At 41.2% G+C, this 22676-nt stretch overlaps 1 protein-coding gene across 3 annotated transcripts in view; it reads right to left on the minus strand.

Moving 5' to 3' along the window:
* The window catches only part of LOC105936121 (transcriptional-regulating factor 1), a 29460-nt gene extending 9292 nt beyond the window's left edge, over positions 1-20168 (minus strand). Inside the window, exons 1-2 of one of the 3 annotated variants that reach the window (XM_012876782.3) lie at positions 4990-5177; positions 631-1949 (exon numbers count right to left, since the gene is read on the minus strand). In XM_012876782.3, the coding sequence (XP_012732236.2) occupies positions 631-1949; positions 4990-5042 (1372 nt within the window). In that variant the 5' untranslated portion in view covers positions 5043-5177. Of the gene's footprint in view, positions 1-630; positions 1950-4989; positions 5178-5305; positions 5459-20123 lie in introns of those variants that run through there. The other 2 variants (XM_021323717.2, XM_021323715.2) reach the window with 2 other exon arrangements.
* Positions 20169-22676: the final 2508 nt, after the last annotated feature.

Genomic DNA, 22676 nt, shown 5'->3' on the forward strand with positions numbered 1-22676 from the left:
CAAATAAGAAAAGGGCAACAGAAACGTCCCGCGTGCACTGCAAAAACGGATCTAAAAATAAGTAAAATGTTCTTAAAGTTAGTGTATTTGTCCTTGATTTGAGCAGGTAAATAAGATTATCTGCCACTGTAATGAGTATTTTGACCCCTAAAATAAGATAATTAGATATACTGCACTTGAAATAAGATGATGGAGATGAATAGTTCCTATTTTAAGTGCAAAAATCGTATTCCATTGGCAAATGATCTTATTTATGTGCTCAAATCAAGGACAAATACACTCATTTTAAAGAACATTTTACTTATTTTTAGTTCCGTTTTTGCAGTGTGAGCATCCCTGTTATCTAAGCAGATGGAAACTTGACGTATGGAACCTTAGAGGACAATAGTGTGATGACACAAAAAAAAAAAAAAGTTACTTTCAAACTAAGGTACAACCATTTACAAAAATGTCAGATGTGAAAAGCGAAACTACAATTTGCATGTGGGAAATGGGAAACTTCACGAGCACACCCACAGAAAAACCCACACATCCCGTAAATTTACATGTGGGTCTTAACCTCCTTCTCGTGTTGACGTGAAGAAGCGTGCTTGTGCCCGTTTCTACCTGTGACATTGGCAGCATCCTCACCTTGAGAGGACCTCAGGCTGCACTCCGAGTCGCTGGGGTCTGCAGACAGCTGCGGCAAGCAGTGAGACAGCATGGGGTGCTTCAAAATCATCCCGGACGACTGAAAGCGGGACGGGAAGAACTGCAGCCCGCCCAGGGACTCTCCGCCCTGGGAGGCCGCGTGTCCCGCGCCCCCCTGCGCGCTTGGAGAGTCTGCTTTGGAAGGCGACTGGGAGGGAGGGGGCAGCGGTGTGGGAGGGGGACTCAGAACCGAAGGCATGAGGTGAGACGACGTGGGCGGGGAGGGGAACGAAGACGACAGGGAGGAGGAGGAGGGATGAAGGTAGGCGTCCGGGTCAAAAGCGCAGCTTTGCCTCACCTTGACTGATCCCGAGTTGTCCCCTCTTCCTATCCCGTTTTCCCAGATGTGCGCAGATTCCCTGTCAGGCGGAATCACCAGTCGTCTCCTCTGGGGGAGGAAAGCCTCGGAGAAGGAGTCCAGTTTCTGAGTGTAGGCCCTGCCGTTGATGTCCAAAGGCGACCCTGAGGCCAGACCGTCCGCTCCCCTCCACCTCCCCTCCGCCTGACCTCTGACCTCCGTCTCTCCCGTGGGCGAGACGGTGAGCCACGATCCGTCGGCGTCCGCCTGCTGAAGCTGATCCTCCGCCGAGCCGCAGCTGGACCCGTAATCTTCCTCTCCTCCGGCGTGGTGATCGCTCGCCTTCGAGTCTGTCCTGCCGTAGGTGGCGGCCTGCTTGCCGAAGTGGCTCGCGCCGCCCTCCCTGCTACACACGGCCTCGCCCTGTCCGTAGCTGTTACAGTTCGATCTGATCCTCCACCTGTCTGCCTCGTCGGGCGCGCAGCTCATCGAGCAGAACACGTCGCTGGTGTTGCTGTAGCAGTCCGCTTTGCTGTGGAAGTCGTCCGCGGCGCTTTCCCCGCTCTCCCCGTCGTCCCACATCCCCTTCTTGCCGTACCACGAGTCGTCGAAGTGGCCGCCCAATCTGCCGTCGCCGCCGAAGTGACCCCCCAAACCAGCGTCTCCATCCAAGCTGCCGCCTCTGTTGGTGATGAAGACTCCGTCGCTCCCGCTGCTCCCCCTCCTCACCCCCGCTGAGGTGTTTGATGCCAGGAAGGGCCCCGCGGATTCCTCCCCTCTACCTCCATACTGGTCCTGGGAGTCCTGGGCGGAGTGCGAGGGCTGGTACCCGGCATCAGGGCTCTGAAAGCCGGATAAGGTCAGAGGAAAAGAAGACGGATGGTGGCGATGATGATGATGGAGGTTGGAGAAGGACGAGCGACCCTCCATGATGATAGTGCGCTTGGTTTCGCTAGAATGCCTGCAAGACACACAGGACAACCAGTTGGAACAAAAATATATTAATTGGCATCAAAACGTATTAATGTTACTTGTAGTTTTTTTTTTGACACCTTAAAGCACAGGTGTCAAACTCAAGGCCCGCGGGCCAAATCCGGCCCGTCAAGGTAAATTATCCGGCCCTCGAGAGCCAAAAAAAAAAGAGGCATATATCCTTTTAAAGTGTATAAAGTGGCTAAAACTGTGCCTCCTGTAAGTGTAACTCACCCCAATATCAACTTTTTTTGCAGATAAACTGTATAAACTGGGCCTAAGGGTGCTACTTTTATGTTACTGTGCATTTTTTATACTACTGTGTGAACTAGAATGAAATTATGAAATGAAAAGTATCATCTCTACACATGCAAGCGGCCCTTTTAATGACTTCATGATGCCAAAGTGGCCGCATATAGAAATTAGTTTGACACCCCTGCCTTAAGGCTTTGCAAAAATGCTTAAGGATACGTTTATTAAACAGAAACATGCTGCTGTCAGCTAGAATATTTGAATTGTGGTTTCTTGTACGACTTAAAAATAAAATAGCGTTAGATTAGAAAGCGCCGTGCCGTGTAATATTCTCAAGAGTGATAAACAAAGTTCGTGCAAGCGTCTAATCTTTACCACATTACCACACGTATTTACAGATTTATACACTTTTTAAACTGGTGACATCTATTGTCAGACAGGTAGAAAACGCCTTAAAATAAACAAATCTTTTATTTCACTAACAGGAACTCACATTGATAACGTTTGCCCCCCTGTGTTCACAATATTACCTGCTGTTTTAAACTTTTTAATCCCTACTCTGACTGTAGATGTGAAGAAATCAGCAATCTCCCGAGTTCTAAAAATCAGAAAACATCCTGATACATGAACGGCCTATTCTTCTGTTTTTAAGAGTGGTTAAGAGACAACTCCTAAAGACAGCTTTTTGGAGTTTATTATCCAAACAAGACAAACAGAATTTTCCTTTATACATGTATAAATAATTTGTATTATACATGCATAATCATTTAGAATCATTAAATGATTCTAAATGATTGCATGTAAGTATAAAATACATCATTTTTCGTTTTCCACGTCTGAGGCTTTTCGAATACGTTTTAGACAGAGCCTAATTACAGGTTAAATGAGTCTAAACATTTAATTTTAGTTGCCTTTATCGCTACATATTCTCACCATTTGTCATGTTTTACAAAATTCCAGATGTACCAATGTGAAATAAACAAAAACAGCCACTGGATAAAAACATAAATGATGTTACGGAAATGTAAACTTAAGAAAGGAGGCATAAAACATTAGCCAAGTGAATCTTTATCTGCAGTCATGGAAAATAGAAGGTGCATCCCCTGCCTATGTGTAGCACGTATGGATTAGGGGTTTTTCGGTCGCTTGACAAATTTCTCTTAAAATTCTCCCTTTTGGTTCAGTTTTTCGCTTCGTCTTTGTTTATTTTAATGTTTGTGGAGCAATTTAACTATTTTTCAACCCGCTTTTTTTTTTTTTCAGACTAGATCCAATATTCACAGCGGCATATAATGTATTTTACATTACACCATGTGAAATAACTAAGTCCCCATGCTTTAATTCAGCATCTACGGGCTAAACCAAAGTATTTCAGCAGATGTTAATAATTCCTGGTTACAAAAGAAAAACTTCCTGTACAAAATACATAATGAACCTGCTAACAGGCAGAATGAGTCCTGCCATTAGAACAAGCTAGTGATTTAATCTGAGACTGGACAAAACAAGCAAGACTCTGTGCAATCAATGATGAGTAAGAGATCTGAAATAAGATATCTACTTGAGTGGTCACAAGGTGAAAGACTGCATCCGACACACACGCACATCGCAAGGATTAGCGCATTTAAATGATATTATTGAGGCTGACATATTAGTCAAACTGTGGGACCTGAAATGTAAGAGGAAACTTATTATTAAAACCACAGAAATTACAACGACTGATTGGTCAAAAGGAATTACAATACAGAGGTAGAATACGAACAGTATTTTTTTTCAGCATTCATAGCAGTCTTTAAGAAACAGAGATGACATTATTGTCCGGTAATGGCTGCTGGATCACTGGGTGGTACAGAGCAGAATATCACAATATCGTCTGCAAAATGAAGTACATTTCTTTCTGGATTACCCTGATCCAGACACTAAGATTTTTAGAATTATTAGCAATTTACAAATGGAAAGCCTTCTCATAAAAAGGGTTTGTCTTTTATGAGAAACATACCTTGTTAGTGATAGTTTTTTTAGTTTTTTTAGTTTTTTGTCTTTTGATTTTCTGGAGAAATGCAATGTGTCTGTGCAGTGTAGCCCCTCCGTCCAATGCAGGTGTCCTCCCAACGGAGACAAATACAAAGACTCTGACTTTAATCAGAGAAAGGTTTTCCTTTGAGTATTTTATCACCAGAAAAATGTAAAACCAGTTTAGTCCAATCAATCTTATTTCAGTCCAACAAGTACACAACTAACCAATTCAAATGGCGCCGTCATAGAGATGCCGTAAGGTTTTGAAGGAGTGTTTCAGCTGAAATCATCGTCTAAACTTACTTTGTTTAGCTGCAGTAGCTGAGCCTTCAAGCTGACATAGTAAAGTTTGAAAAAAATACAAGAAAAGTGTGACTGTAAAAATGAAACAGCCGTTTACACAAAGTCATGCGGCGGGAAAAGCAAAAGAAGAAAAAAAAAAACAACAACCTACCAAACATCCTTTTTCTATTCTGCAAAAAAAAAAAGCCTTCATGTGATTGTTTTCTTCTCTGCCTCTCCTTCACACTGCTGCTCCACAGACAACGCTTAGCGCTCTTAAAATTTAAAACATTTACTTAAACTTATAAGCGTGCCGGTGTTAAACGCTTAGGTCCCCGCTAGCTTTTGTCGTCTTTCTCTCTCTTGAAACCACACTCTGCTCTAAATAGGACACTGAGTGAGTCAGAAAGAGAAAGAACAAAGTAAGATGAAGAGATGAAGAGACAAATACACTGTATACATTCTGAGGTTTTTCTCTTTACCAGTCCTTGGCGCTTAATTTCCTTTTCACATACGCTCTCCTCCCGCTGTTCATGTTCTTGGCTTCTCACTATCCTCCTCCTCATCATTGTCTCTGGGTCCTCTGCTCTCTTGGCCGTCTCAAATCATTTTCAACCTTTAGCTTGAGTCCTTCCTATGTGTGTGTCTTCTCTCACGCACACAAACACCGTCAATCGTAATGGACACAAAACCAGCCGGGGAACACACACATCTGCCTTTTTTTTTTTTTTTTTTTCTTCTTACTGAAACACACACTCACTCTCACACACACACACACACCCTGACTTTCATACTTACACATTGTTGCAGGTGTCAAAGAGGACCAGCGGGTAGTGATGTTGCCTCTACTGCCTTTGCGTCGTCGCGATAACCACATCCTGAGGAAACAACGCTGACGGATCTCCCTCCTTTTAGCTATCTTTATCTCTCTCTGCCCCCCCCCCTCCTCCATCTCTCTCTATATCTTTCCGTCTCTCTGCCCGTCCCCACATCGCTGCGTCTCTCTCTTTCTCACCAAGCGCTTCGGTGTCCTGTCTTTCCTCTTTTGTTAAATCTACGCGACCATCTCTTTCCTCTCAAAATGACCAAAAGATGCTCTGAAAAAATCTGATCTTCTCTAGTCCTTTCTCTCTTTTTTGAGTGTTTGGTGCACGATAACAAATTATTAAAATTACTTGTGGGCTTTAACATACTTTTCTAGGCAGTAATCTCCTCGGTGGGGTAGTTTCTAAACAGTTTGTCAGTGTGTGTGTGTCTGTGCGCGTGCAGAGGCAGCAGATGTTTACCAGATCAAGATTCTCCAGGGCTGAGTCAGCTGACAGGAAGTGAAAAAGAGCGAAACAGGAAGGAAGAAGACGGCGACAAAACGATGAGGTTCAGGGAACCCTCTAACACTCCCATCGGTCCCACCCACTCGCCCACCCACTCAGACACGCAGCACGCACCTGTAAACGTGTTGCTTCTTTAAGCTCGTTAAGTGGGCCCTGACGAGGATAGAGAAACCTTTTAAACACCTACACGCGTGACCTCAGGCATAACCACCAACGGGTCCAGATGTGCAGGGAGGGAATTTTAGTGGCTTTGGCCACAGACGCACAGGTATAGAGAGAGATGGGCTCCTTCACACAGTCTAAACTGAAAGCCGTTCCTCAAATATTTTCAGCATTATTTTGATTGTGGATTTTTTTTTTTTTTTATAAAAAAAGATAAGCATGTAGGTGCTAACGTTATTTATACGCCACCACCCAAAAATGCACTACAGACGTTTGGGCCCTGTGCATTTTTAGTTGAACGTTGGCCTTCCTGTCGTCATGGCCAACGTTTGCAAAAATGAAAAGTGCAATACAATATGAACGAAAATATATAAAATTACATATTTATGTAAATAGCATAGCCAATGTATAAAATATAACGCATATATATTATATTCTATGTTTTTATTCATTTATGTTTTTATTTATCTATGAAATATATGTAATTTCATGCCCCTTTGCAGATACCAATTTGTCTGCTCACTCCCAAAAAAGACTGACAAACAGTAAGAAATTTTAAAAATATCTAATCAAATAAAACTTAAAGTTAAAATATCGTACTAATTAATATATGGTGGAAATCTTTGGGTTGGAGCTTGCACAGTTTACATGTCTCTTCACAGGCACAAGGGAAATTTTCACAGTCTTATTATTATGTAAACATTATCATTATTTGTTAGTGCTAATTTGATTATTTCCGTTGCTTTTGTAGATTAAAAAAAAACGATTACCAAATATCCGTGGTTTCTGATAAACAACATTAAACCTAGCTTAAAGTCACCTCTGCTCAGTCTGCACAGACAGTTAATTAGGTTGATATTTATGCTTTTGTTAAAAATAGAGGCCTTACCATAACACGCCTGGCCCTTAACCAAGGAGGGAAACCTGCAATAAGCCCGATGTTACCTGACAATAAGCAGGGGTCAAGTCTCTGTGGCTTAAAGTTTTGAACAAATGTCTTTGAGCCACGGCCTCCAACGATATTGTCTCGTCTTCCCGAGGCTGATCTCTAAAAACGATGCGTACATAGATGCCTTACAGAGAAAGATTTGTAACACTGATCCCAGATCAACAATAGGACATGAAAAAAACTAATAAAATGCAATTTATTGGTCCTGATGTTTAATCGGGGCATCACTTATATGTCTGCCACACTAAATGAGCAAGTGAGAAAATAAACACATATATATCTATTCATTCCATTCATAGCGCTCACCTTCTAAAACATATAAAGACACACTCTTTGCATTTCCTACGTTATCCATTTTTCCTCTGTCAGAGCGTCTATAATCATTGCACCATTTGTTCTGCACGTACTGCAACCAAAATAAAATATAACAACGTTTTAGGGTTGAGACGATTCGCAAGAGTTGCAAATTCAGTGCAAATGTAACTGCTCATCTATGTGCATATCAAATGAGCGTACTTTGAAGAAAGCACTTCATAATTACTGTAAAATGTGTACTGAGAAGTGACTATTAAAATGATATTAAATTGTAGTCATGTTTATTTAGTCGCAAAGCGTACCAATGAAAAGTTTTATCTTTATTGTACAAGTATGATCTTGTGTGATGGTTGTTTTGGACTGACGGCTGACAGGAAAGTCCCACAACCTGCAATTAAACCTGAGCACAAATGGACTGAATTACAAGTTAAATTTGAAAGATTATACATAAATAATCGCTGGAGAGCTGTGCAATATAACAAATCGCAATCCCCACTGTAATATCAGTGTATGCAATGTCACAAAACACTTTATACTATATATGTCAAGTATAAAGTTTGGTAATAATGCCGTACTTATGGCCCATTGGGTGGACTCTAACTGCCTGTAATGCTCACGCCCGGTGTTTATTTCCAGCGGCTGAGACCCTTAAGGACACAGAGAGGGATGTGGGCATTGTGCAACGGTAAGAAAGTGTGGATTTAGCAGCAGTATTGCAGTAAAATGTTTCCCTGATAGCCCTAAATGGCTGCATTAAATGGAAGGAATTAACCTCCACCATGGTCATGCTCTTTATGATACAGAGACGTACTTCGGCAAATTGATGCCCTGCCCTTGACGAATAGACCACAAAATAATCATTGTATTCTGATGCAAAAAATGACGGAAAAACAAAGCGTGAACAGACAAAACAAGCAGAGCCAGATCATGTCCTGCATGGAAATAAGCGGGGATCAAACCCCCCTTTTTACCTGTCTCATTTTATTATTATTTTTCTCCCTGAAAGAAATTTAGATTAAAGTGTTGAACTGGATTTTGCTTTTCCACTCCTACAACCAACCAAGTGTATAAATTGTGGTTTCTAAACTACCATTTTTTTATCCGATACATCATCAATTCAATTGTAACTAATACCACAACTGGCATTAGCTGAATGACATAAATTCAGCTCATGCTGCCTTTTTCTTAACTTTTGTAAAGAAGAAAGATAAGCCGTTTTAAGGTGTTAATTTACCTATTTAGTTCTCCCCCCCCCCCCCAAATATAATTAAATAACAGGTAGTCAGAGAAGGCACCCTTGCTCCTGCGATCCAACACAGTGCAAACCAAAAGTGAATAATTTGTCGATGTCTGACTGTCAGCGTGTGTGGTGAAAACGTGTTTGTGTTAAGGTATTTTAATCAGCATGACTACGCTCCTAAAAACCTCATCATCAATATGTATTACAGATAATTATGTGGTGCTGTCAGCATAACCTCAGCATTAGCATATTCGATAAGCTTAAAAACGTGTTTTCACATGTTTGACATGTTTTTTTTGCCCTTTAAGATAAAATCACATTTCCCTGCATCAGATAGATTTTTGTTTTTACCCTTATTTTAAAAGCAGAAGAGGAGCTCTAATGCTCCAGATCACTCAAATTCACGCTTTCATGGTGTGTCGTATTGACATATCTGTGGTTAGCCGGCGAGAACAAAGAGGGCGGTTAATTCCCAATTAGTTTTTAGTTTTTAAAATATTTTCAGTGACAACTTCGAAATACCAAACATTACAGAGCTGGTATGGTAACCATTTAATATTAACATGATGTATTTGCTTTTAGTTGCAGAAAAAGCTGCACAAACTGCAGCTTCGCAAACATTATTGAACTTGGAAGATAATAATTATAATAATGTAACACACCACATTGGTTCGTGGTTGTTTTGATAATAAACACACATGCAGAAAACACACATGACTAAAATCAGAATCAGATAAGTCTTGCTCCCACGATGATTTACCAATCGGCTTCTTTCAGCAAAACGTAATTTATCTTCGTCATGATGTGTGGGTTGTTACCTGGATCGAATCGCAGACAGAAACCCGGGAGCAGCGTGATGCGTAGGAGGAATTTAGTAATAGAAAATGATAAACTTACAGAAAGACTCACGGAGAACTGAACATGAGGATGGACAGTAAATTAGGCATTACGACAGGGAAGTAACAAGCGCGGTGATGGAGGAATCCAGCTGGGAGCAATGAATATATATATATACTGAGGGACAGGTGGATAATGACACTGAAAGCAAGTGAGTTAATCAGGAGAAAATGTGAGGCTGCTGGGGCAGAAGGAGCGCGTGAGACTGAGAATCTGAAAGGAGCTGAAGAGAGCTGCAAAGAAGCAGCAAACCAAGGAGACGACAAACAGAGATCCTAGAGAGGAACTAAAATGCACAGTGAAGGGAAATAAGTCAGAAACTGAACTTAAGGGAATGGACCAATAAAGCAACACACTGAGAACATAAACAACAGGACAATTAGGAAAACACAGAAGAAACCCAAAATCTAACACCCAAGGATCATGACAAGTTTTAAATTAAATTCTGCTTCAGTCGAAAGTAAGAATACAAAGCTAAAAGTTAGTGTGAGGGGGATTCTTTTGCATGTTTTGTGCACAGCTAAAAGAACCCGTTTTTTTAAACAGCAAGAACGTGTTTGTTTCAAATTTCAAAAACCTTTTCTTTTTTTTATTATTTTATCTAAATTCTAGATTGTGTATTATGTATTTACACTTTCTTTTGGTCTGGTTTCACTTGATATATATTGAATTAATACTATCGTCACTATTGTTGGATGTCATTTGACATATGTCAGTGGGACAAATAAAATGTGTTTGTATGACATTGGAGTGCAAAACATTTGCTGCCTCCAGTTCAGCATCTGGGTTAAAGTCAACATTTATTGCTTAATTTGGGCAAAAACTTTGATGTTAAAATTTATAATGCTAACAAAATCTGGATAAACCACAGAACCCCCATAACCCCATGAAAAGCCTTGAAAAAGGAACATTTAATGGTAAAACAAACCCTGTTCAAAACCCAGTGTCCTTTATTTCCCCCAGAAATTTAGATTATTAATTTTCTAGAAAATTGAATAAGCTCCTTATTCTTTAATCAAACTTATTTCTATATTACATTGAATTTTAGATTTTTCTATACTATTTCAGGCTTGAAAAGAATTAAAATAAGACTTGGTCAGACTTTTCAGTACTGCATGGGACAAAGATCCATTTTCTTTACTTAACCTTTTCAGGTACAAAAGAACAAAAAACAACAACAACAAAAAATGCATGCGCAGACCCAGATAATGTAGATCTGCTTTCCCACATATAAAAAAAAGTGGTACCCATGGTTTCACCTTGCTCGCTGGCAGGAAACAAAAACAGCACAACAAAGCAGGAGAATAACCGACAATTAACCTGCCTGAACAAAAACGAGATTCAAAGTGATCCAAAGCTGCAAAAATATGAAAGAGCGAACAGCTTCGACGGTTGATAAAATATATTTAATCTCTTTTTGTTTGCTTTTTTTTTTTTTTTTTTTTTACAGATGCACACAGAGACTTTGGCAAAACGCAAAACAAACACTTGTTACATTTGGGACAAGTTTAGACGTAATGAAGAAATAAACGGGTCAAATGTATTTTAAAGGTAACTCTGGGATACTGAGAGGAGGATTTTAGAGAATAGCGTCGCAGTCGTTTCATTTAACAGACACACTCCACTCGTATTCACCTTAATGATGCTGTCTAACAGCTCACCTTATCTGTCTTGCAATCAGGGGGTAAATTAGGAAGTGATCAGCAGCATGCAGCAACATGTGGGGGAGGGGCTGAGCTACGTTACTCTGTGCTCGATATAGCTGAAAAGACGCTGGTCACTTCAGCATCTCTGTACCAAAGGAGCTGGTTTAGATAGAAAACTTTGAGACGGGAAATTTCTAGAACCCTGGTCAGCCTTGCTAACGATAACCGGGCCAGAAATACGCTTGCATGGGGAAAAGATGTTAAGACTGCCTCCAGACTTTACCCAGCCCTCACTTGTCACCCCTACAAGTACGTTTAGAGATTCCTGTTCAGAAAGGCGCAGCAAAGACAATTGCATTTGCAGCTTCGTTAAGAGTTTCCCCGACTCCTGCATTCAGGTTCGGCTACCAGCCTGCAGCCCAGAAAAGGGTCTTGCTTATAAAATCTGTTCGAAAAATCCCACAAACCTTTCTTTCCTGGACGATGTCTGCCCCTTTCGATCTCCACAGACTCGTCGCCCCCTTTAACTATCCGAATGCCTCCCCTTCAGAAAACAACACCAGTCAGTCCATCGAAGATTTTGCAAGATTGATGAGCAGCAACGTGGCCCACAAACAATTCCCAATCTTTCCAGAGTGTTGATATTAATTTTACCTTTTACCTTTCCGCCCCTTGTGCAGAGACAATTTTAAAGGAAAATCTCAATGATTTCTTCCCACAGACCCTTTAATAGAAAGTTCTGCGTCTCAGGAACCCAAACCTGGCCTTCGTTTCTGATGTTTGCTTAAGTTTTTAACGCTTTGATCGACATCTTGCCGAGATCTTTCTGGAATAAAAATCGCTGGTAGGGCTATTAGCGAAGAGGTAGTTTCAGCCACTTCCACGCGCACATGTGAAACCGAATGTGCGTCTCGAGGCAGAGCACCTGAATTTCGCTGCAGATGTTTTTGCAGCGACAGCAAAAAAAAGAAAAAAAAAGATCTTTTTGAAGCTGTGGATTTCTGAAACGTACATGTTCATCTAGAGTTGTTCCGGTTGGTTCCCCGTCACCCTTTCTTCCCTTTCTCCCTGCCCGTCGCCTTTCTATCATTTCACACCGGTTTCAACCTGTCCGATTCGCTGCACGACCCGGATGAGGCGTGCCATGCTTTTGACTCAATAAATCAATCGTGCAACCGGGCAACTATCTCACATTCTCCCAATGCAGAGAAAAATCTGTCCCTCACGCTGCGCGGTAACCGGACCCACCAAACGGTTTGCCTAGACCACCAGAACTCGACCCGCGGAGAAAACGTTCTGGTTTTGTTGATTTTTTGAATCGCAATTAAAATTTTAGGCCCGGAAAGTAAGACGGTAAGTAAGTAAGACTGAAAATATCTGTTCACCAGAGCAAAAATGAACATTTAAAAAAAAAAAAAGGCCAAGTTCCACGTCTCGTTAGTGTATTGAGTGTAAAAATTAGAAAATAAAAAAATAAAATCCAACTAAAAGAGCACAGAGTCTTCTCAAAAAGGTTCCTTCTGTCGCGTTTCAGCACATCCTGCTGCGAGTCTCACATTGGTACGAGCAGGCGAACGTTGAGAAAAGAGCCGAATGAAAAATGTGTGAATGAAAAGGATGTGAGAGGTTGGAAGGGGGAGTCGGCACGGGGGAAAACGCTTCTCTAGTTATCGCTCAAATTCACCATAAAAACCTGCGGGAGCAGAGGAGGGGGAACGAGACGCTCGCTTTCGGACTTTTTTGGGGCTCATTTTTTTTTTTTTTTTTTTTTCAATTTCTGTCCGCGCCTGCTTGCCTGCTTGTCTGTCTGCTTTTCTTCCGTCTCTCAAAAAGGCAGCAATGACTGGCGGGAAGAGTGGAACAGAATGGAGGACGAAAGCTGTAAACAACAACCAACAAAGAGTTTACCAAAAAAAAAGATTTTTTGGTGTTTGCTTCGTTTCCATCACGGCAAAACACAACGATGTTTGTGGAATAAACAAATTTTTTTTTTACGTGTAGTGGAAGGAACGAGAACGCGGTAAACATCACCTGAGAGTCGTGAGAGCGAGAAAACACGAGCTAAGCCGCAAACGTTTCATAAAAAGACAAATTTAGACAAACTGGCAAAAGGCAAAGTTGTCTTTTAGAGCTTTTAAAAACATACCTTTATTAGTATTTACCTGCTATTTAAAAGGCAAACCTTTAGTTTACATATAAACCAGAAAGGCTTCGTTATTGAACATGCACACGCGTATAAATCGGAGATTTGTCCAGACTGACATAATGTTACAGTCCGGGGCGGTTTGGAGCAAAAGCTTCACTTTGACTCACGCAAACAAGCATTCACAAATTAAACTGAAATTCAGAAAGGTTCAGGAAAGCTCTACAGCTCCCGTTCTGGTGTTGGACGGTTCCCCTACAGATCAAAATCAAGAGCGGACTCCTCGCCACAGGATTAAAGTGGCCTAAAAGTGACATAACAGATGAGAGCTTTCCACTCAGACGGCAGAAAATGTTCAGAGACTCCTTTCGCTTGCACGTTGTCTGCAGCCGTAAAGACGTCTACAGACTTTCATCGTTTCAGATTTGTGATTTCTACGGCAACAAGAAGATAAGACGCAGCTTGCAGCAATGCTTGTCGTTGTTACGTAATGCAGCTGCTTCGTCTCGACATGAACTAAAACATGCATTTGCTGCAGAGAACGACGGCAGGTTGTACATTAGGATGTAAAAAAAAAAAAAAAAAAAGGCCAAAAATGTGGAATGACAAAATGATAAAGGCTGCAGAACTCAACGGGCATGTTAAAGAGTAAGCCATCTTCTCCCGAAAGGCTGAAATAAAAGTACAAAGCAATAATGACGCTGCACTGGTGTCCATTTAAAGTATGAGTGAAACACAAAGACCAGCAGACGTCAGTCAGAGTGTAATTTTAAGGGGCTTGACGCTGGATGTCTACATTTAAATATAGGTCACAAAGGTCAACCAGCAGAGAGGTGAATCTGTAACCCTGTTGTTGTTTCCCGGAAGTACATTTATGTGCAAAATTAAACTGTTTGACTCAGCAAAATTACTTTTTGGTTTTTCTCAGCAAAGATGGTTCTTAGAAACTTGTGTTTCAAATGACAGATTGGTTTCTTTTTTCAAGTCCACAGCTACTTAAGATGTTTAAAAAAAAAAAAAAAAAACTCGGCTCAGTGAAGATCGTCATGAAGGAAGACACATAAATGCACATTTTAGTTTTAATCACCACATTTTAAACATCGCAGATTAGGAAATCATTACGACGCGGATCGGTTTCTTCTAAAGCGTCGTATAGAGCAGCAGCTGTAGCTTTAATCAACGTGATCCGATCGAAACCGACCCCGACGAGGCCGAGCTCATTTAATCTGCGGTGGCAGAAAGCCGCCTCCTCGTTTACAGTTTGACGCTCAGCGGCGTTTTCCTGGCGGGCGCGGATTTTTTACAAACGACGCCGTCTGGTCCTGAGACCGTTACCTGCGGGTTAGCGAGTGGGACACGGTCACATGGCAGCGGCCCAGGACAAAAGTCGCTACGCTGGGTTCACACTTCACCAATAATGTTGTCGTGAAGATGTCTTAAATGTATCTTTTATCGCAGCAACATGATATCAGCTGGATTTTTATATTAAAAAAGGAAATGTATCAAGTGGAAGACAAAAAAAAAAACACGTAAGGAAAAAATATTTTCTAGTCAAACCAGAGGCGCTACGATTATTAGCATCTGGGAAATTTCAGAAAAAACTAAATGTAACTGAGGAGTCTTTAAAATGCATAAGTTAGCTTTTTATATATACACATATACATATATATATACATATATATATACATATATATATATATATATATAAATTATACACACATGTATATGCACATATACATGCATGTATATGCACATATATACTTGTAGGTACGTATGTATGTAGGCGTATAGGTATAATAGGTATATATATGTGTATATATATATATATATATATATACATATATATATATATATATATATATATATATATATATGTATATATAAGTATATGCATATGTATATATAGGCGTATAGGTGTATGTATATATATATATAAGTATATATATATGTTTATATATATATAGACCACTATGAATGTAAATAAGACATCATATGCCCACTCCTATTTCTTTTTGTATTTTTTTTTTGTATTCTTTTTGATCCATTGTATATATGAAGATTCACTGTATATAACCGAATGCACCTTCCCTACTCTGCACCTTCTTGTATGAACCGATGTGACGAGTGAATTTCTCCATTGTGAGATCAATAAAAACTATCTTATCTTATCTTATTTATGAACTTTTAAACAGTAATGCCTGACTTTTTTTTCCTTCGGGTATAAATATGAGGTGAAACAGATGCTACATCTCTCTTAACCACCCGTCAACATGGGAAAGACAAGAAAACATGCCTTCCAAGCTTTTCTTAAACCTTACAGCCCTTCAACGTGTGCTTTAAATCACGAAGCATTGATAGCGAGCCGTGCCACGCCATACATACGATGGAAGATGCCAGACTGTACGGACGCATCGTCACGCTGGACCGCCACAGATTTTCTTTTTTGGCGACAGAACAAGACAAAAGAAAAAAGCTTTTAGACGACGTGCGATCATGCAGTGTGAACCTGGTTCTTCAAAAGCGGGAAAACTGCTACAAGAAAGCAGCTATTTGCCAAAACATGCCCCTGTCTGGAGTCGGAGCAACAATGAAGCAGTTTAAAGCGTCTGGACCAGTGACAGACAAAGCTGGATGAGGGCCTCGATCTATTTCACCACCATGCAGGGTGAGGGTTGTTCTTAAACCCGTCTTCACCAGGAGTGCCATTAAGTGTTTTACGCTCTATAAAAACAAGGAGGCCAAAATGCCATCACTGTTAATATACTGTGATATTTCAACTCTTCTTGAGAAAGAAATCTCGATCGGGGAAAATCCCAAATTGACTTTTTTCAAACCCAGCGCCATTGCTTTATAGAAATATACTCAAGCTTGTTTGATTCATGAACAAGTTTTTTCTTCTTTTTCCCCCAGAAAGCAAAGTGTTTTGTCAGAAAACAAAGCATTGCATTTGCTGTGAGAATGCAAAGCGTTGATAAATCTGTATTTTTTTTTTTTTATTTCTATAATTGCAGGCGACTGACACCATATTTAATGAGCCTCTCAATCCTCCTCTGCTATATGGTTGCCTTTGTAAGCGAGTAGCTTTTGTGTGTTTGCTTAACTGAGGAGCGTTTGCATGACTACAGCTACGCCACAAAGTTACACGACAGAAAAGATCAAAGAGGAGCGACTACTAAGATACCATGGAGGGATGACAAGGTTTCACGTGTTTATGTTTTACAACATTTAGGAGCAGTTTAGGATTTTCGGTTTCTGGACAGCATCCCCTTAACAGAGGCGTGGAAAAAAAAGAAAAAAAAAAAGGTTGGTGGTTTGACCTCAGAGTCTGCGCGCATAAGGTTTGAACAGCATGGTGCAAATCTGCTTTCAGCAAAGCATTCGTGCGAGGAAGATTTCGAGGGAGGCCGCCGCTGCAAACGGGCGAGGGAACTACAGGTTTCCATGGTCGAAGAGGGAGACACTGTGCGACTGCTTTCCGGATGCTTCATGGCAGAGCGAGTTTGCCGAAGCAAGAAACCGCTGCAGAAAAAAAAGAAAGAAAGAAAGAAAGAAAGAAGCATCACATGACATGTGAGGTTGGCTTCGTGTAGAAGTAATGTGGGAAACCCAGTGGAAACAAAGGTTCAATGGTGTGTCTGGAGCAAAAAATACGGAGCTTTCCAGTCATTCAGCCACAGGTCTACTGACAGGCAACATGCTGAGGCCCTCAGCCGGCTGCTCTCATGGGCTTTACGTAGCTTGTGAAGATCAGAGAGTGAGATAAATCAAATTAAATACGCTGTTGTCTGCAAAAAAAAGCCCATTTTTATTGCAGAGAGGTGCTAAACATCTAACTAAAATGACATTAAAACAACCAAGATAGAGCACAATGCAGTTACTGAAACCGATTTGTTTCAGTAACTCAATCAACAATTTAAACTTTGGTATTATATGGTTTCATTCCACAGATACACATATAAAGATCACGCAGGTGTCGCTCTGGAGAAGGTAGTTTGAGAAACTTTCATCGTGTGAAACTGAGTGGTTTTGTTTTTTAGCTCCGGTTCAGACAGAGCAGCCAAATTCTCTCTGCAGATGTATAAGTTTCAAGCATTTATTTCTCTTTATTTTGACGGCAAAGCCGTACCGCAAATGAACCCCCAAAATTCAGTTTCTTAGAGAATTTAAACGTTGCGTCAGGCCAACAAAAGCAGGATTTTAACACAGAAATGTTATGGACTACGCAATAATGGGGAGGTTTGCCGACCCGACCGTTCCAGGCCGCAACAACGGTAACACAAAAGGCAATTGCCAAAAAAAAAAGCTGGCTGTTAAGATAGTAAATAGCTTAATTGTCCCACAATGGGGACATTTGGGTGCTGTATGAAAGCATATTAATGGAAAGTTGGGTGGAGGGAAAAAATATGGTTGAAAAAAGGAAGAACTACAGCCTTAAGATGACTGGCAGGTAAAACCCTCAAGACATATAGATTGACAAGACACAAGACATGGACTGCAGCTGGACTCCAATCTGTCCAGGACGTGGACGACAACGGTGTCAAGCAACTTTAAACCCCAGATGCGTTCAGGATCCTCTTACTTAAGTCCATCGGACTAAATGTTACATTTAGTTTGGAAACAAACTGGTTACAGAGTCTGGAGGAAAAGTGGAGATGCCCAGAATCCACCAGGTCCAACGGGAGGTTTCTGCAGCCAGTGATGGCTTATGGCATGTCGTGTGTCTGTGTTGGTCCACCGTGTTTCATCAAGTTCGACGTCAGAGCCTCTACCAGGACATGTTTTACCACTTCCTTCACGGAGCTTCATGGAGACGCTGAGTTTCCAGCAGGACCTGGACTGCCAAAGCCAACCAAAGCTGCTTCAGTGCCCGCGGCGCTCCTGTGTTTGATTGGCCTGCAGACTCACTGACCTAAACCTGAAAGAGAAGCTATGGAGTATTGTCAAGAGGACGATACACTGCAAAAACAAACCTAGAAATAAGTCAAATGTTCTTAAAATGAGTGTATTTATCCTTGGTTTGAGCAGGTACATAAGATGGTCTGCCAATGGAATAAGATTTTTGCACTTAAAATAAGAACAATTCATCTCCATCATCTTATTTCAAGTGCAGTTTATCTAATTATCTTATTTTAGGGGTCAAAATACTCATCCCTTTGGCAGATAATCTTATTTACCTGCTCAAATCAAGGATAAATACACTAACTTTAAGAACATTTTACTTATTTTTATATCCGTTTTTGCAGTGTAACAGACGCCAGACTCAACAAGGCAGATGAGCAAAGGAACCTGGGCTTCCTCAACGATCCCCTCCATGCAACGCTGCACTGATGCAGTTATCCACACAGGTGCAAATACTGCAGAGAAAACGCGCTTTATGGTATTCCTCTGTTAAAAATCCCTTTTCTAGGTCTTATGTGATCTAAAAGGTTTCGAGAAAAAACAACAACTAAAGTTTGGGTGTTTTCATAAGCTGCAAGCAATGATCATCAAAATTAGGAGCTTGAAGTGTATCACTGCACGTTGTAATGAATCCATGTGATTTTCAAACTTTTTGAACTGAACGCCTGACACAAGTTGGGTTGTGATTTGTCGAGACGCAGAGATGCCTCTGAGCAGACCGAAACCCAAGCGGCTCAATCAGAGGGAAGGATCATCGCGAATGTTTTACGTCAAAACAGACCCACTGGAAAAGAAACTTGCCATGAAAGCATCTGCAGCGTGTTTAACCTCAGAACGTCTTTGTAATGGATTTTTGTCATCGGTGACGGGGGAAATTCAAGTTTTTATTATGACTCTCATTTGGTTATAAATAAACAACATTCTCCAACTCGCCGCCATCTTAAATTACCGAAAACACGACCCAAAAGGACACATTTCCCATTGGACGACGGCGTCCGTTTAACTCTTCTCCGGCCTCCTGGTGTGTTAGTGTTGAGGCACGAAATCGCTCAGCGTTAGAACCGACCGACGTCGGCACAGATGGCGTTTCATTTGGGCCGGCTGGGCGTGTGCTGGCACCGACTCCGGCGTTCTACTTCCTAACGTATAAAACACACAAACGCGTCTGTCGCCCCAATTCCTACTGCAGATGTCAAAGAAGGTCACAAAAAGCGAAGGAAGTCAAAAAATAGCAACAGGCAGCGACGAAGAAGCCTCCGTCTACAGCGCCGTCCACCTCAGCCAGTGACGGTGGGACGAGAACCGGCACTTAACCGGGTCCAAACCTCAGAGAGGAGGCAGGACAAAGACACACGTCCAGTACTTTGAATGAGAAGAGGGGCTCATCTAGGCGAGCCGATTGGCTGTAGCTAGGACAGGGGACAGGCCGAGACCCTGCTTTATCGCATCTGCACATCTAAACAAGCGCTCACAATGAACAAAGTCAAGCTTGTGGTTTCAAAGCTCTGTGTACGAGGCTGTTTGGTGAACACACCGACGTGTTGTGGGTAACAACACTCAAATGCTACAGTGTTGAGACTTAGAAGAAGGCCGTCACGGTGGAAGGAGATCTTGATTTGAGGGCTGTGCTGTCGGACAACACTCCCCACTGACCTGCTTATGCACCTGGGGTCGGGTCTGTTGGCAGCCGTTCAGACGAACGCGTCGATCAGAAACAAACTCAGGTCTGAAACCTTCAAGACTCTTTATCTGCATCTTCACAGCACTACTTTGAAGCTTCTTGTGTGAGAGAGAGCGGCACAATTTCGTAGCTTCAGGCACACCGTCTCAACGCGTCTGCACAAATAACGGGTATAATTTCTCAAGGTCCCTTCCCCGAACTTTAAAAAGACCTCGGCCGGTCCTGTTGAGCTGGACCGGCTGAGGTAAAGACGACGGCGTTGCTTTCCTGCTACTTTGAGGTCACAACTTTAGTTACAGAGGGTGTAAAACTATTATTTACACAAGCTAGCAGGATGAAAGACGTCATCTTACCTGTGTGGCTGTCATTACGAGGAGAGATGGCAGTGAAATGTGTTTGGTGTGCTGCTTGGTACACATGTGTGTGTGTTTGAGAGAGAGAGAGAGTGTGTGTGAGGGAGTGAGAGAGAGAGAGAGAGAGAGAGAGAGAGAGAGAGAGAGAGAGAGAGAGAGAGAGAAAGGGGAGGAGAGTGAGACGCCGAACAACAGAGAGATGTAGTTTCACCCAAGACGAGCGGCCCTGTCGTTCTCTCGGTTGATCTTAAAATCTCTCATCCACCTTGTCATAACACCACCGGTTGTGTACGTGCACATCTGTGTGAGTTTGTGTGTGTGTGTGTGTGTGTGTGTGTGGTACAAGGCGTCTCATAATGATGCTGGAAAGAAGAGAAAAACACCCAAGTGTATGGCATAGACCACACACACACACAGGCTTTCAGTTTGAGTGGGGGCTTTTTTCATAACCCCCCCCCCCTCCCCATCTCTTACAGTCATTGTCTATTGGTTGTGTTACATTTAAAAAAAAAAAAAAAAAAAAAAAAAAAAAGGCCACACTCGCACTCATATGCAAACACGTTATCGCACACATCCTAGCAATTTACATATTCGCATGTCGCAAGTCATTGAAACAGAGAAATGAACGTTTTGCCGCCGGGTTGTGGTAGCGTAAAGTCAGCGTTGGCGGCGCAAAAACGTTTTCTTAAACGCTCATTTTAGCTTTTTTCTTTTTAAAATGTATTTATTTATTGCCTACAGCAGATAAAAGTCCCAGTTGGCTGAGAGCAGAACGGAGAAATCTGAGTTTTCTTCGTCTTGTAGAAAGCCTGACGAGACGATGGAGACGTCTCTGTAAAGGTTTTCTCTCCACCGGCTTCCTGTTCCGCTTCAAGGCAGCGTCTAAAGTTTTGCTCCTGGTTTTTACGGGTTTGAAGGAGCTCATACAACGTCACACATCCACAAACACACAACAGTCAGACAACCAGATGTTCCTGAAGGTCCAACCAGGAAAGTGGAGGCGATTGTGACCCAAACCTGTTGAATAAGCTACAGATTCATATAAGAGCTGCTCATAATCTCAAGACTTTTAAATTACTTTTAAAGTCCCACCTTTGGCTTTTGAATTAAACAAAACTTCACATCTTACCTCCTTCTGTTTCTACATTCATTTTGTTTCTACTTAAACTAATACATTCTTGTTCTCTTTATTTTTACCCACTATCAGTGATTTTATTCCTGTTTGTTGTAAAGTATAAATAAAGATTGACATTGACAAGTTAAATAAATGCAACACTGTGGGGATCTGCTAACTGCAGCGTTAAAAGAAAAATAAAACGTAATAATATTCAGCGTATTTGTCTCTAAACAAGTTAGCATTACTAACTCAGAGGACTGAGAGAAAAATGAGAGATTAAAACGCTGATATTTTGCTGCATTACAACAAATCAGCTTTAGCCTTAAATACTGGAAGCGTTAGTGTTAGTAAATACATTTACTAACAATTAAATGTCAATTCATCCTTTCACTGTTTGGTTAACCCATTTAGTAACCATGTGTTGCCATTCAGTGTTTCTATAACCATGTATATGATTATCAATTCATGTTACCTCAAAATGAGGAACAGGTATGATGAAACTGGGTGAAAAATAATTTTAAAAAATGGTCTGTATAATTTAATCTAACAGTAAAATTATTTCAAAGGACATTTTACAACACTGTATTTCATTGATTGTGGTTCTGTTGCCTGTTCTGACTGGTTGACTCTCATGAAATAGTTTAGATTATGAGCCTCGATCAGACCTAATTAACTCCTGTTCATGAAGATTATTTATAGAAGATATACAGTCACAAAATACCTTACAGTAAACTGTGAATATACCTTAAAATTGACTTTAAACCAATGGTTGTAAAAACAGGCATCAAAAATCCCAGAGGTGGTGCAAATGAAAGAATGACTGGTAGGTAGGAAATGTCCTGTAGAAGAAGAAAGATTGTTTTCTGCTTTTAATCCATTGCTTAAGTAGCAGTGGGCAGCTTTACGCCGCTTGGGGAGCAGTCTGGGGCTAAGGGTCTTTCTCAGTGGCAGTCTGCAGGGTTCAACTCAGGTACTTGCAGCCTTCTGAGAACGCAAGTGCGCTGCTCTAACCACTAGGCCACCACTCCCCATAAAACACAGACGCCCACCATGAGAACTGAACCCACGACCCTGAGATTAAGAGAAGGGCTGGGCGATATGGCATAAAAATAAAATCTCTGATTTTATTTTACCAAATCCGATTGATTTATTTTTTTACTTTTCATTTCATGAAAACAAATTTCTGAAATTGTTTTTAATAACATCTCATCTGGAAGTTGACCTGAATTTAAAGGGCAACTAATTATAAGCTTTGAAGCCTACCAATACCAAAAGGTAAGCCCCGCCATAGTACACAATGAAAATATAACATAATGTTGCTGCTAAGGATATTGCACATCTAAAACCACGCCTCACTTCACTTTTATAGCTTCAAATTAATTTGATTAATAAATTAAAGTGCCTCATTTTGGGTACAACTGTTTCTTTTTTAGAGT

The sequence above is a fragment of the Fundulus heteroclitus genome, chromosome 14 (genome assembly GCF_011125445.2).
Source record: "Fundulus heteroclitus isolate FHET01 chromosome 14, MU-UCD_Fhet_4.1, whole genome shotgun sequence".
NCBI lineage: Eukaryota > Metazoa > Chordata > Actinopteri > Cyprinodontiformes > Fundulidae > Fundulus > Fundulus heteroclitus.